General features: G+C 32.6%; 1 protein-coding gene across 5 annotated transcripts in view; it reads left to right on the forward strand.

The window, feature by feature from the left end:
* LOC121128222 (uncharacterized) overlaps positions 1 to 14272 on the forward strand; it is a 54782-nt gene extending 40510 nt beyond the window's left edge. For 3 of the 5 annotated variants that reach the window (XM_071893031.1, XM_071893034.1, XM_071893032.1), the window contains 4 exons: positions 97 to 2591; positions 12215 to 12257; positions 12439 to 12525; positions 13293 to 14272. In XM_071893031.1, the coding sequence (XP_071749132.1) occupies positions 202 to 2591; positions 12215 to 12257; positions 12439 to 12525; positions 13293 to 13751 (2979 nt within the window). In that variant the 5' untranslated portion in view covers positions 97 to 201 and the 3' untranslated portion in view covers positions 13752 to 14272. The remainder of the gene's footprint in view (positions 1 to 96; positions 2592 to 12214; positions 12258 to 12438; positions 12526 to 13292) is intronic. The other 2 variants (XM_071893033.1, XM_040723793.2) reach the window with 1 other exon arrangement.
* Positions 14273 to 14712: the final 440 nt, after the last annotated feature.

The raw sequence follows: 14712 nt of genomic DNA on the forward strand, positions 1-14712 counted from the left end.
CTATTGGTCTGTCCCGCTTTTTTCACTGTACATATTCTATGTTACAATGATAGAGAAATAATATATTAATCGATACTTTTCTTACAACTTTTTCAGCAGCCGGAACTGAGAGGGTAAACTCGGAAGAAAGAAGGAAGAAGAAGAGAAAATAAAAGAGAGAAACACACATATACCTCCTTTTCTTTTTTTTACATATAGAAAATGAACCACTCCCCAGATACTGATGAGCTTATGACGATGAGCCTTCCCAACAATATTACCGGCACTATGACCACAACGAATACCGTCCCTCCTGATGAGGGTAAGGAGTCGTCATCATCATCATCATCATCATCATTCCCACCACCAACTTGTTCTGATCAGACTATGGCTACAACTGAAAATGTGAATGCATCTACTACGATGACAGCATCAACATTGCCCAAGAAAGACCCTTCTTCATCTCCCAACTCTTCCTCTCCACCATCACCAAATGAATTAGAGAGTGGACTTCGCATTTTGGAGAATCGTCTCAATAAAATTGCAGCACCATTAGCTCCCTCGCATCTACCTAAGCCTACGAAATCCCTACTTCCCAAACCAGACCTTAAATTAAAGTGTAACAAATCCGTAAAACTTATGAATATTCCTTCTCCCATATCTGAGATTGGTCCTCCTTCTAATAGCAGTAGTGGTAATACTACTAATGCTGGGCATTCAGCTACAGCCCCCACTACTTCATCCATGCTAAAGTCCACTTTGAAGCGCATGACTCGATTTTCAACTACAAAACCATCCAGCGTCCCACCTTCAAATACGCATGAACCTTTTATATCAGCAACATCTCCTAAAAAACGAATTGCCAAGAGTCCAGCTCCACCTACCACTCTTGGTCGGAGTAAGAGCTTTAAAGAGCCTTTTAGTCATAGGCCCAGTTCTAGCAGCAGCACGAGCTCCACTACTTCAAATGGTTCTTCTTCGAAGACAATGTCATCCTCACTTAGACGACCTGCGAGAAGAGATGATTCCAACAACATTCAACGCTCAGGCACCTCTGGGAATTTAGCAAAGAGATCTCAATCCATGAGACGACTAAAGGATAAAGATCTCTGTGTAAAAAAGTCCCGAGGTGTCCAAACTCAATTAACCAAGGATGTTATGGACGAAGGGGTCTCCTCCAAGGAAGATGAATCTATTCCTACAGCAGTCGACTTTTCCATTTATCTCCCAGACATTCTAGGCTGTGGCAACTCTGTGGATCCTGTGGAAACCATTGTTTCTGAGCATTCGGATCCTCCTGATGTACGCAAAAATCGTCAATTAACCCTTGACAATATGAAGCTTCATCGAGAAGTGGAGAGATTAAAAGCACAGGTGAACGAGAATGAGCATTTGAAGAAGGAATTAAAATCCGTGCGCATTAAACTTGAAGAGGAAGTGAAAGCCCGGGTTCATATTGAAAAACAATTAGATGAACACAATGATAAAGTTCAATGTATTGTTCGATCCATGGATACTGTGGAGAGGGAATTTGAGTGTCGTCAGGATAATATGCTGCAACTGGAACAAAGGTGTGCAGAGATGCAGTCTCAACTGTTCGAGGCTCAGCGAACCATCAATGAGAAACGTCAGGAATTAAGTCGTAAATGTAATGACTACAAGGCCCTCATGTCTCGCTTCCAAGAAGCAGAAATTGAAACTACGGAGCTCCAAGAATTTCTTCAGGCGGAAAAAACTACACTTACAGAGGCACTCAAAGAGTCAGAAACCGATATTTTGGAGATGAAGCAAAAATTCATTGACAAAGAGAGGGAATTGGCAAGCGCGGAGGAGAGATGTCAACATCTGGTGCGCCTGGGTGAACAGAGACATCAGGAAATACTCACTCTCGAGACGCAGTTGAACGGAGTGCAAGAGAAGGCAAAGGAAATGATTTTATCTCAAGGTGCTGAAATTTCTCGTGCATCCATTGCATTCTCTCAACTCTCCGCTAAACTCGAGGCCTTTTTCAACAATTTCACAAATAATAATCATTTCAATCATCAACATTTATCGCAGAATGGATTCAAAACAACAGGGTTATTTCCTCGACAAGGTTCATCTTTTGATGAAGATGATGAGAACTCCTGCTCACCCCCCTCCTCTTCCAATCTGTCATCCCCACTTCGTAAGAACTCTATTAACATTCCTCGTAGTGCTTCTCATTTCCTAGTGACTCCCCCTGATAAAGACTTTGAGGACGATGAAGAACTTGGGGATCCATTTAATAAGGCCATGATGAATGTCTCCTTATTGGGACCCTCTGCCACCGGCTCCAGTAATTCCATCAACAATAATGAGTGCCTTTCAAATAACAACCTTTGTAATATTAACAACAACAACAACAATAATAACAAACGTGATTCAAATGAAACGACGAACGCAGCAACAGACGGCGTAAGCAATAGTCTTCAAAACCTATCAAACGCCATCGATACTCGTAAAAAGTCACAGGAGACGGGAGGTCTGAGTGAGAATTCAGACATTTCATCATCTTCATCCTCTCTGCCCTCTCTAGTCGATAGAATTGGCTATATTACCAATCTCATCGATAAATACAATTTGAATCTCAGGTAAGAGTGCTGTCATTTTTTTAAATTTATATTAGTGATGGGATGATTCCAAAAAAAAATCCCGGTGAGATTCTACTAAAAACTCCCGAAGCCGATTCAATTCTTTAATATCTTAAATAGTAGTTAAAAATACAAATTTTGAAATCAGGGGCGTCCACAGGCTTATGTTAAACATCTAAAAATTTAACAATTACATTTCAAATATTAAATTTTTTGTCAAAAAATTTCAAATATACAAATTGATATTTTAAAAATCCACAGCTATTCATAAAAAAATTAAATTGTTTTGAGAAAAATTTCAAAAATCCTTAGTTCTCAAAAAATATTTTTTTTGGGAAAAAATTCAAAAAATCATAGATATTGATAGAAAATTACATTTTGGGGGGAGGGGGAAATTGAAAAATTAAATTTTTTGGAAAAAGAAGTTCGAAAAATTAAATTTTTTGCAAAAAAAAAATTTTAATATTAAATTTTAGTAAAAGAAAAATTTCCTTAATTTCTTTGGGGAAGGGCTATTTTTTTTTTCATAACTTTCAATACGAGTAATCAATAACAATCGGAATTGCTAATTAAACATTATTTTCCCGATGCCGATTCCAGAATAAACACTCTATTCTTGATTCCGATTAATTGTCCCATCACTAATTTAGGTGTATCCATAAGATCTCCCCGGCATCGGGCTGTCAATCATTGAGTAAATTAGTAAGTAAATAATAATTTAGAAAGATTTCTTCCGGGAAATATTTATCATTTTTTTTGTTCTTAGTAATATACATGTATATAAGTATTTATTTTTTGCAAAACGAAAATAATAATATGGGAAAAGTAGAAATTACAGAAATACATATAATAATTGTTCGTGTATAACATACATGTTTGTTTGTTCTGTATACTCTTGTTATCTAACGTACAAGGCATTCGTATGGATACTAATCCATATCCAGGCTTTTCTTTTTAAAGGGACTTATAACGTACTTAAACCAATCACCCTACAACAGTCAAAATAATTTTTTTTTAAACAAATTGCTCCTGCACAAAGACTCTTACATACGTATATTTATATGTATGTTATTTCAATCAAATTCCAGGCATTTGGAAGAAAAGAAAGCTTATTATGCATAAGAGTCCAGGGACTTGCGCAATTATTGAATTTTTTATTTTCATTTCGCAGTTGCATTTCATTGTACAAGATAATTACTGAGAAAGTAATGAATATAGATAAATGGGAGTTTTCAATCCATGGAGTCATAATCCCTAGTAATAATAATAATTTTACATAACTAATTAATTAATAATACGTTATACAATATGGCGTATGACTATAGCGTATTATTCGTTGTTTGATCAATGTAGGATATAATGTACCATCTTGGATTGTCCCGTTTTTGGTTTGATATATTTATCCCCTTGCCCAAAGATCTATTCTGCTGGGTACAAATAAAAAATTGACTTTGGTAAGGTTTGAAGCCTCTCAGGTAATTTTTTTTTTTTTTTGTGGTACTAGTCATTTTAATTATTTTGTTAAAGGGATTTCATAATCGAAAAGCCATTTTGTATTACCGTGCCGAATATGATGGTATGAATCAAAATTGTACTTTTATATTATATAGTATTTGGTTTATTAGTAGACAGTATTTTTGCAAGTTGTCTAATAAATTAAGAGGTCTAAAATATTAATCCGCAAATGGTAGAGATTTTTTGACTAATATCTGCAATTTTTTAATTATGAATATTCTCGGAATAGTGCTCATCAAATAGCATAATTTGCATAACTTTTCAGGGGCGTCCGCAGGGTGTGGTCTGGAGGAGCTGTACCCCCCACATTTTTTTTTTTTTTTTGCTTTTCACAAGAAAATTCACCAGACCACCCGGAAAAGTTATGTAAATTATGCTATTTTATGAGCACTATTTCGAGGATATTCATAATTGTAAAGACTTACAGATATTAGTCTATATAATAGATAATTACAAGATTAAATATTTGGAAAAAAAATTATAATTAAACAAAAAAAATTCAAAATTTTTGAATTTGTTGTAATTTTTTTTATTCTAAAAATGTATTATTCTATTTTTTTTTTTTTTTGAGAATAGCTTTGGATTTTTGAAATTTTTAATGAACAGCAGTGGATTTTTGAAATTTTTGAAAAAAAAACTCAAAAAATTTCAATTTTTTGTAAAAAACTGGGAATTTTAGAAAAAAAATTTAGACTTTTTTTAAAATTTAATTTCTGAGAATAGCTATGAATTTTTTGTAAACAGCTGTGTATTTTTGAAATTTATTTCCAAAAACAATAATTTTTTGAGAATAGCAATGGATTTTTAAAAAAAATACTTTTTGTAAATAGCTGTGCATTTTACAATTTTTTAGTACAAAAAATTTATTTTCCCAAAAAAATGTATTTTTGGATTCTTTTCAAAAAAAAAAATACAAAAACCAAGACCCCCCCGGAAAAAAATTATTATTATTATTATATAATCAATAAATAAAATTCTGTGGACGCCCAGCCTTTATAAAACCATCCAATCCTTGCCACATGAATCATACCTCACTTTTCCCATCCCCCACCCCCAAAGAAGGTGAAAAAATGACCTTTGAACAAAGACAAAGAATGGATTAGTTCATTTAAATTCCCTACAACTCTTCAGTCTTTAACTTCTCTTGTTAGTTTCTATGTTTATTCAATATGCCTTAAATAATTATGCATATAATATCCCATGTAGTACGTCTATTAAAGAGAGATAGAGACATATATAGAAGCAAACGGTCTTTACGGTCTAATGAATCCTCTTCTTTTTTTCTTGATAGGTATAAAATATGTTGTACGTTCTACAGAGTCTTTAGCATTCAATTATATGTACAAAGTCATGATAGTTATTATCATGTGTACGGATTATTGAATATTTGAAAACATATTTCAAGACGTTGTACATATTGATATATATCCCCTGTCGTTTGTTCTCACTCTTTTACGTAGATCCAATGAACATAATAGCAAGCAACTGTGTATGTTTTTTAGCACTTTTTTTTTTGGTTGCCTCCATCTTTGTTCTTTTACATACTCTGTGGTTTCAAACCAGATGTAAAATGGAAGTACATCAACTTTGTTTAGAGGTATTTGTACGAATGATGTCTACTACTGTGGCTAGATATAAGCCTAAGAAAGAAATACTGATTCCCTCAATCGAATCATCAGCATCTGGAAGACAGTGGTTCATTAACCCCGTTCTCCTAAGGCCTCTTCTCACATAGGATATACAATCATTCATCACTTCAATGTTTTTCCTCAATTCCATTCCGCAAAGAGGTTAAAGAGAAGACTCTTTTCTTTTCAATAAGATAAATAAGTTTAAAAAAATAAATAGAGATAGTTTCTATTTTTAAGAGTACCTTCAAAAAGTGTCTGTTTTTTTCCCCTGTAATTAAATATAATTATTATTATTACTTCTGACTGACTGTGTGTACTTACATATACCTTCGTATGTATGTACAGATATAAAAGTTAATAATCACAATGATGAGGCTATTATTATCATTTACTAAGTAACACGGCCTGTTTTTATGTTCAAAATATGTGCTTATGTCATGTAGATACAGCCTGGGACCCAAAACTTGCACGAAATTGAGAAACAACACCTTAAAGCCAATTTAGATTATGTTAACATTAATACTATATTTACTTTCTTTTTATTATTATTCAATATGTCCTCTATTATAAGCAATAACAGCCTCAACACGTTGGCAAACATAATGGCAGCTCTTGAGCTGAAGGTTGTGTCAATGGTGTGTCATGATGGCAGCTCGGAGATAATCCGAATTTGGATGAGTGATGTGGCATACAGTCTTCTCAATGACCCCCCCAAACTGCAATTTCCAGGGTATTGATGTCAAACCTGGAGGAAGGGCGAATGAAGGCAGGTCAGAAGTGAGCCATATTGTTGCTGTAGAAGTTATTTGTTTCTTATTGGCTGTATTGATCCTTTCCAGGCCATTCCAATTCTTGATGGACTTCTTTATATTCTAAGCAGTTCAGTTGGAGATGCAAACGGTCTCTACAGCCTTCTTTTCACAGTCTCATGTGCAGAGGAGATCCCACACGTGGTGCCTTTTTTTCCCCTTCTTATTCTGACATTTTTACACTTGGATGTAAACAGTATTTGTGTATTTTTGTTTTACCTGTACAAAATGAAAACCTGTAATTAAAAATAAGGGTATAAAATCTTAATTAAATGCAACTGCAAGTTTTGAATCCCCATTTTGTACAATTTGCGACTGTATATCAAGTTGTAAAGTAGTATTAGCAAGATTCTACCAAAAACAATAATGAAATGAAAAATATACTTTTGATGAGGGTTTTAATGCAATAATTGAATATTTATCAGATTGTTGATATATTATTAATGGTGTAGTTATCGACTATTTTGCTGAAAATTAATAATTTCATCCTTTCATACATTATATAGTTCAAATCCCAGTTATAGTACTCATAAATACATAATAGTTAAGTACTTCGTATAGATCAAAAAGGAAATGAAGGCATCAATTAATAGTTTGTAATTAAAGTGAATTGATTTTTTAATTGAACATGGCGTTATGTGACATACAAATTGTAATTTGTACATTTTGTTGTATACAAGTACAGAGCACGCAAGTCTTAAATCCGTTCGGCATGATATGTTTAATCTTAAAGCATGACATTATTCAATCGGGCTCTGATATATGACATGGTTGGAGATTTGACCCCGGTTTCACTGCCAAAAGTAAAAAAAATATATTAAAGGTAGAAAATAAGAATTGATACTTTTTGAATAAGTAAAAATGTCTGTAAATTATGATTTTTGTAAGTTTATATCCTGTATTGTGTGTTGTTTAGCCAATAAATTTGAATTTGTGACCAATTTTGCACAAAAATGACTTTTTTTGAATGACAAAATTTTTGAAATCCCGATTTCGTAGACCTATCGAATCTACAATGTAATTTAAAATACCATTATGTATATTATAATGATCAATAGTGGCCAAGAATTTCAAATAAATCTGTCTGTTCAGTTGTTTTATCCGCGACTTTAGTGCAATGGGCGTTTAAAAAATATGTCTCAAGTAAGGGGAATCACAAATTAACACTTGTCGATAAATGCCTTGCTTTAGGTAGACATATCAACTAATAGGAAAGTCCTACAGGCTTGATTTACCAATCATTTTATTGGGGTAATGTTTTAAATTGATACCTAATTTATACTATTGACATGTGCAAAAAATACCGTCTGTCATTAAAATGGATGGTACATAAAAACGTTAAGAGCTATATACTTGAAAATTTAACTGTTTTTATTTGAAATAGTATCCGTTAGGCTGATGTGTTTAATTTGCTCTTAGGAGGTATAATGTTACCAATTTTTTTACGATTTACCCATTTAAAATTTTAGACAAAATTTCGGATTACGAGAGTCCGTGACAAAAATATGAGCGATATTCGTGAAAAGTTAATTGATTATTCCTAGGATATACTTCTTTATGAAAGCGATACCCAATGTGAGTTTTTGTTTTTTACGAAGCAACAGAAACTTGATTTTTGAGGAAAATATACTTGTTTCGAAACGTATGATATTGCGCGCAATCACATGACCAGTAGCTACTTGATATTGAGAAAATCAAGCTCCAATTTGTCACAAAACAACTACAGGTGTTTGACTAATGATTCATTTGCAGAACTTCAATGTGCTAAAGATATATTTTTATTTCCGTCAGATTAGACAAACTTTTACAAAAATGGTTCTATCCAAAAAAAAAAAAATTGTATATTACGTATTTTTGACTTCAAATTTGAATTTTACATCAAATTTTGGTATAGAAAGCATGCATCACTCATCATAATACGAAACTTGATATGTCCCCAATTTTGGCCTTCAAACCGGGATCGAATCTCAAACCATGTCATATAAATACAAAAATATTAATTAACTCATTCAGATTAAATATTAAATTGGACTTGCTACTTGCTTTGAGCTATTTATGATTGATACATTGGGGTTCTAAATCAGGTATTTGTAACTTGTATTTGAAAAGCGTGAGCCTTGAGAGTCCTTTGTTATTAATATTTTGACAAATAAGGATTTGCATGATACTGATTAATACAACACGACTCTAAAGGGGGATCTCGATTTCCCCTCCTCTTTTGTCAGATTTGATGATAATGTATTGAGTTTGGTAGACACACACAAAAAAAAACAGAATTAAAACGTACGTATATTGCAAGTGCGTGTTAATATTATTGATGTTGTTTATGAAAAATAATATTATATTATTAATAGCTATTTTTTGATAAATGAGGATCCATTTTTTCATCGTATCCATTCCTTCGTTGTTCCTTTCTGTCTTCATGCCTGACAATGTGTCACTTACAATATACGACGACGATTAAATATTTATATCTATTTTTTGAAGGGAAATAAAGCAGTGGAGAGGTCTATATCTATTTTTTGTATGGTTTAAAAAATGATTAAATACATAATTCTCTTCTGAATATCATCCATGTCATTAACATTTTATCATCATTACTTTTTGCCCTCCTACTTATTCTTTCAACAATGAAATTACATATCTAGTCCATCAACATAAAAAGAATATTGAATTAAAATCAACAATGTATTTATTTGCTAATAAATCAAATGAAATCCCATGAGTTTGAATATAAAGTAAATTACTAGTGTTGCGTGGGTTCGTATTTATTCGAGCCCTTCTTCAGGGGTGTTCGCAGGATTATATATATATATATTTGTATTTTTTTTGGGGGTGGATTTTGATTTTTTTGAAGAAAAAAATTGAAAAATTAAAATAGAAATTTTAATTTTCTTACAATAAATTTCATAAATCTATAGCTATTCACAAAAAAATTACATTTTTTTGGAACAAAATTTAAAAATCCCTTGCTATTCTCAAAAAAAAAAAATAATAATATTATTTTTTTTGAAAAATCATGGCTATTCACATGGAATTTAATTTTTCCTTGTAAATTAATTTCAAAAATCCGTTGCTATTACCAAAAAATTAAAATTTATACAAATCCACAGCTATTCCCAAAAAAATTAATTTTTTGGAAAATTAAATTAAATTTGTATTATTGTTTTTTTTTACAAAAAAAAATTAAGTTTTAAATTTTTTAGTAATAAATTCCTTAAAAAATTAATTTTTCAATTATTATTTTTTTTTGCCAAAAAAATTAATTTTTGAATTTTTGCAAAAAAAAACAAAAAACCTTCCCCCAAAAATATGTAACCCAGTGGACATCCCTGTCATATTTACTTAGACTAGAAAATAATTAACAAATCATAATTCGAACTGAAAATGATAACAAGTTTAAGGTTTCTCGTAATCATCCCTTGGTTATACAATTTCATGTTGCATCCATACTACTAATGAAGCCAAATGAGAGGTAATTGTCGTTGTATGTCCTCATTTTATCCTTATTAGTATCTATCTTTGTGACATTTCGTGCAAGCTGGTGAATGAAGGGTTTCAAGAAGTTCCTAAGTGGAGGCTCAATTTCAAAGTCAATCATGTCCAGTTCTTGAGGGACTTTTATTTTTTTAGAAAATGATCCATGATGTTGTTGCTTGTTCAAATGTATTTTCGCGGTTAAATGATAGAACAATATACTACAGTCATGTTGAATCCGGTGGGCTATTGACATGAGACGTTATTGCCTGATAGTGGAAATTTGATAAAGGTTTCTACGGTTAATTTTATTCTTTGATGTGTAAAAAGAATGTTTTTACAGTATGTCCAAAAATTTATGGTGGTATTAAAAATATCCGTTTTATAGTTAAAAAAATTATATTCGTCGGAATAAAATGAAATTTGTCTGATACAATCATTAGAGAATATTGAATTCTTCTGATATAATAATGTTCGATGATTGCATCATACATCAGTATAAAAAGGCTCAGAAAACACCACAGGATGTTTGTTGAGATTCAATATCAGAAATGTTGAAAGAGCACTCTTTGGAGACCAGGGCCAAGGCTGTTGGCATGATAGAAGGTGGATCAAGCCAGAGAGACGTTGCCCAAAGGTTACAGATTCCTCTCAGTACCATTGAGAATTGGTGTAAGGAAAGGAAGGATGGACAAGCCCTTGCAAATCAGAAGGGTCGAGGAAGGGAGAAAACAATTAGCAAATTGACCAAAAAGAGGCAATCCACAAGGAAACTTGCAACAAAATTGACTTCAAATGGCTATCCAATATACAAGTCATCTGTCCACAACTACCTGAGGCACTCTTTAAATGCTTCGCCATACAAACTTTGTCTGCACCGCAAACTTTCAGAAAACCAAAGGAAGTCCCTGCTTCAATTCTGTCGTGAGCGGAAACACTGGACTGCAGATGACTGGAAATGTATCCTCTTCCGTGATGAAAGTCCATTTGAGCTATTTCATGCCCCAAATCTCCAAACAGATCGGGGTTGGTCAAGAGATAAGGGAGATGTGGAACCCACTCCAACTGTGAAATTTCCTTTTCACGTTTGGGCCATAGTCAGCCACCAGGCAGTGTCAGATATTCACCTGATTCCTCGAAACCAAACTGTGACGGCCGAGTACTAAAAAATGTTGTCTGACACATCAAGAGACATTTTCCGGCAGGATGGTGCCTCTGCTCAACACTCCAAAAAGGCACAAAAGTGGTGTTCAGACAACTTGGATTCTTTCTGGGGCAAAGGTACATGGCCTGCCAACAGTCCTGATTTGTCTCCCATTGAAAATTTGTGATCCTTGGTCGAGAGGGAACTCAATGAAAATCCGCAAGCAACTTCAGAGGATGAATTAAAAAAAAAAAAACGGACAAAAGCTTGGGAAAAAATTTCTCCACCAGATACTTTAAATAATCTGTATGAAGGGTTGCTAAAACGCATAAAAAATGTATAAAGCTTAAAATTCGTCATATTGGAAAAGTAAATAAAATTTTGCGGCAAAAAAATCACTTGTTTAGGTTATTTCATGATTTTTTTATTAAAACCACCATCAATTTTTGGACATACTGTATATACGCGACTACATATGTAATGTCAGATTTATCAATCTATTTTAAATACTTCTTATTTTGACAGAACTCCTGATACGGTCAGGGGGCACCCCCAGTGGGCTGCATTACCCACTTTGAGAAACGCGGATCTAGAACTTTAATTTCCAAACCTGATCTCATCGTCTAGATCTTTGCAACGTTATCAAGATTATCAAAAAGCTATATAAAAAAATATTAGACACAAATTTTAAGGCAAAATTAATTCCCCCACCCCCTTAAAAAAATGGCCTTCAGGCACGCAGTGATACAAAGATTGTAAATCACTGTTCTAAAATCTTCATTTGATGTATGGCTCAGATATGGCCTTTGAAATATAGGCTGTCATATTATATTTTTTGTAAGTACTATTTTCGGTAATTCCGAAGGATTAGTCATAATAATTTGTTAGTAGAAAATAATTACTACTTGAAGAATACCTATCATCATGACTTTGTTTTTTTTAATTTATCCAAGATTAATTTTGTGCTGAGGAGTTATTATGTAATATATATTAAGTATTCATCAATGAACAAAGAAGTAAACTATTTTTTACTGTTTTTCTTTTCAGGAATATATCCAACTGTAACTGCGATCGATCAACTGACATCAAGGTAAATATATCTATATTTTTTATAAATTGATTTGATACCATCAATAAATATTATTCAACGCTGTGTGAAGTGCTCTTGTTTTTAATTTCAATTCAAATGGTGGAAGGGTCCATTGTCTGTTTGTTTATTTTTATGAAACTCAAGTTATTTTATTTACATATATTATGTATTAATTGATTAGGAATTGGATCCTCTGGCCACAAGTACAACTGCGGATATCATCAACGAAAATCAAACCAATGGTAACAACAATCAAGACTTGAATAGGGTGAGTGTTTGTTTTGTTTCTGTGCTGGAGAGTAATAATATGTACAATAATTACATGTTTGCAAATTACCCTATTGAATTTGCAACGGAAGTACGGTCTTTTGCCTAAGAATATGAATTACTTTTAGCCTGAGCAATTTTTGTGAACACATGCTCTTAACTTACTTGGAATAATAATATATCATCTTACTCTACAAATATAAGTAGAATTGACAAAATATTTACGAGGGTAATTTGAAAAGTTTCCAACCTCAAAGTGAAGGTGTCAGCACTCGTAAATAACATCTAGTCACATCTATCTAGCATCTGCTTACAGCTACTCACCAGATTTTCAGCCATTTTGGAGGCAGAGTGGTTTGTGAGTTGATGTGAGAGGATTGTTTTGAAGATAGTACAAAATTTAATATGGAGCTGTCATTAAATATTTGTTTTGACCTTTCTGTAAGGTATAAATAGACGGTTTGCTGTGTTAAAATTTGAGGTGTCTAAGTCAATCCAACTCTGAGTAAATGAGGCAAAAATAAAAAGTGTCTTGTGAAGACTTATTTTGTAGAGAAAAACCTTTAGTACTATTTGTACGGGTTACATAGATGGGAACATCGTTACGAAAATGTGTCTACAGTTACAAAGAGACTATGTTGAAAAATTAAAATTCAGAAAAAATGTATTGTATCCTTGTTAGATACAACTTTCTAACGTTTCAGACCACCCTAATATTTCAAATTTATCCTAAAAGTCATGACTTATTCTTCTTCTTTTCCATTTCAGATCCTTTTAGAGAAAGAAAATGAGATCAAGGAGCTCAAAAAAGCCTCAGAGCGCATACTCAAGCATCGTGAAATCCTTCAGTCCAATTGGAAAGATACGGAGGCAGAGATCCATGAAATGGATAATTTATATCAAGTCACAGTGGAGAACGTTCTGAACGTCCTTCAATCTCATCCTGACATTGTGAATGCAAATCACGACTTTTTGAGACTTCAGAAAAAGATGGAGTCCGTTGCGGACTCATCATCATCCATTGCAGTCAAGAGAGAGAATGGACAGAAGGGTGTAGAGGAGGAAGACAAATATGGATTGAGGAGTGGTGGGAGTGAGGCAACACCATCATTAAGTCTTAATAACACTTCTCAGACTCTCAAAAAGCCAAATGGAGGACTCTCGAATGTTAAATCCTCCTTAACCCTTAATCCTGAAGATGATTTGAATGCCAATCAGAGTCTTTAAAATCAAATGCAGTGCTTGAAGCACCACGACCTAATTTGATTATAATTATTATAATAATAATGGATAGATCTCAAAAAGTTATTCACATTTTAAATTATTTTGTTGAATTGTGTTGTTTTTAAACCCCCACCCCTCCCCTTTTACTAAGGAAGGATACATTAATTCAAGACACAGAATGGATAAACGAAAAGTTATATCCTCCCTTTCTTTACTTTATATATCTCCGTGTGTCAGAATAAAAAAAGATTTTTTTCTTTATTCCACGTAAATATTATTAGACTCATGCTTTATTTTTGCACCCAATTACTATAATAATATAATATTTACTACTTTATGAGTAAAATGATAATAGCTCTTTACTATATATTAATTATTCAAATTATTTCTATTGCTACCTATACAAAATAATAAAAACATGTTATCTCTTTAAATTTCAAGCAAGTAAATAATTATACATCCTTATAATAATATATATAGAAAAAAAACGGTAAATAAATATATTTTTTTTTGAATTGACTAAATATGTACCATATGTAGATACAATCCTTTTTTTTCTTTTATGCATTCAGTCAATGCTGCATGATGAACACACAATAGAAAGGAGATCATTAAGAAAAAAGAACCCTCTCCTCTCTATATTGACGTTTCTTGAAGGAACCACAAATTAAGGAATCGTCAAGTAGAAGAATATATTGTTTAAAAAATTCTGATGAGTAGGACTTTGGATTTGTGTATGATCACTCAATCCTACAAAAAGTTGCTTATTTTGCCCTGTTTTGTTTAAAAATTGCTCATTTTTCTAGACTGCTATAAAATAAATAGAGCAAATTTGGATTATAGTTCGATTACACAACAGATTTTGATGGTCCTTTGATATTATTCGAGGGGAAATCCACTTGCAAAAACCCTCCTTTATTAGGCACTCTTTTCAAAGGTAAAACTATATATATATATATGATGT

Source organism: Lepeophtheirus salmonis, chromosome 13, assembly GCF_016086655.4.
Source record: "Lepeophtheirus salmonis chromosome 13, UVic_Lsal_1.4, whole genome shotgun sequence".
In the NCBI taxonomy this organism is placed as follows: Eukaryota; Metazoa; Arthropoda; class Copepoda; order Siphonostomatoida; family Caligidae; genus Lepeophtheirus; species Lepeophtheirus salmonis.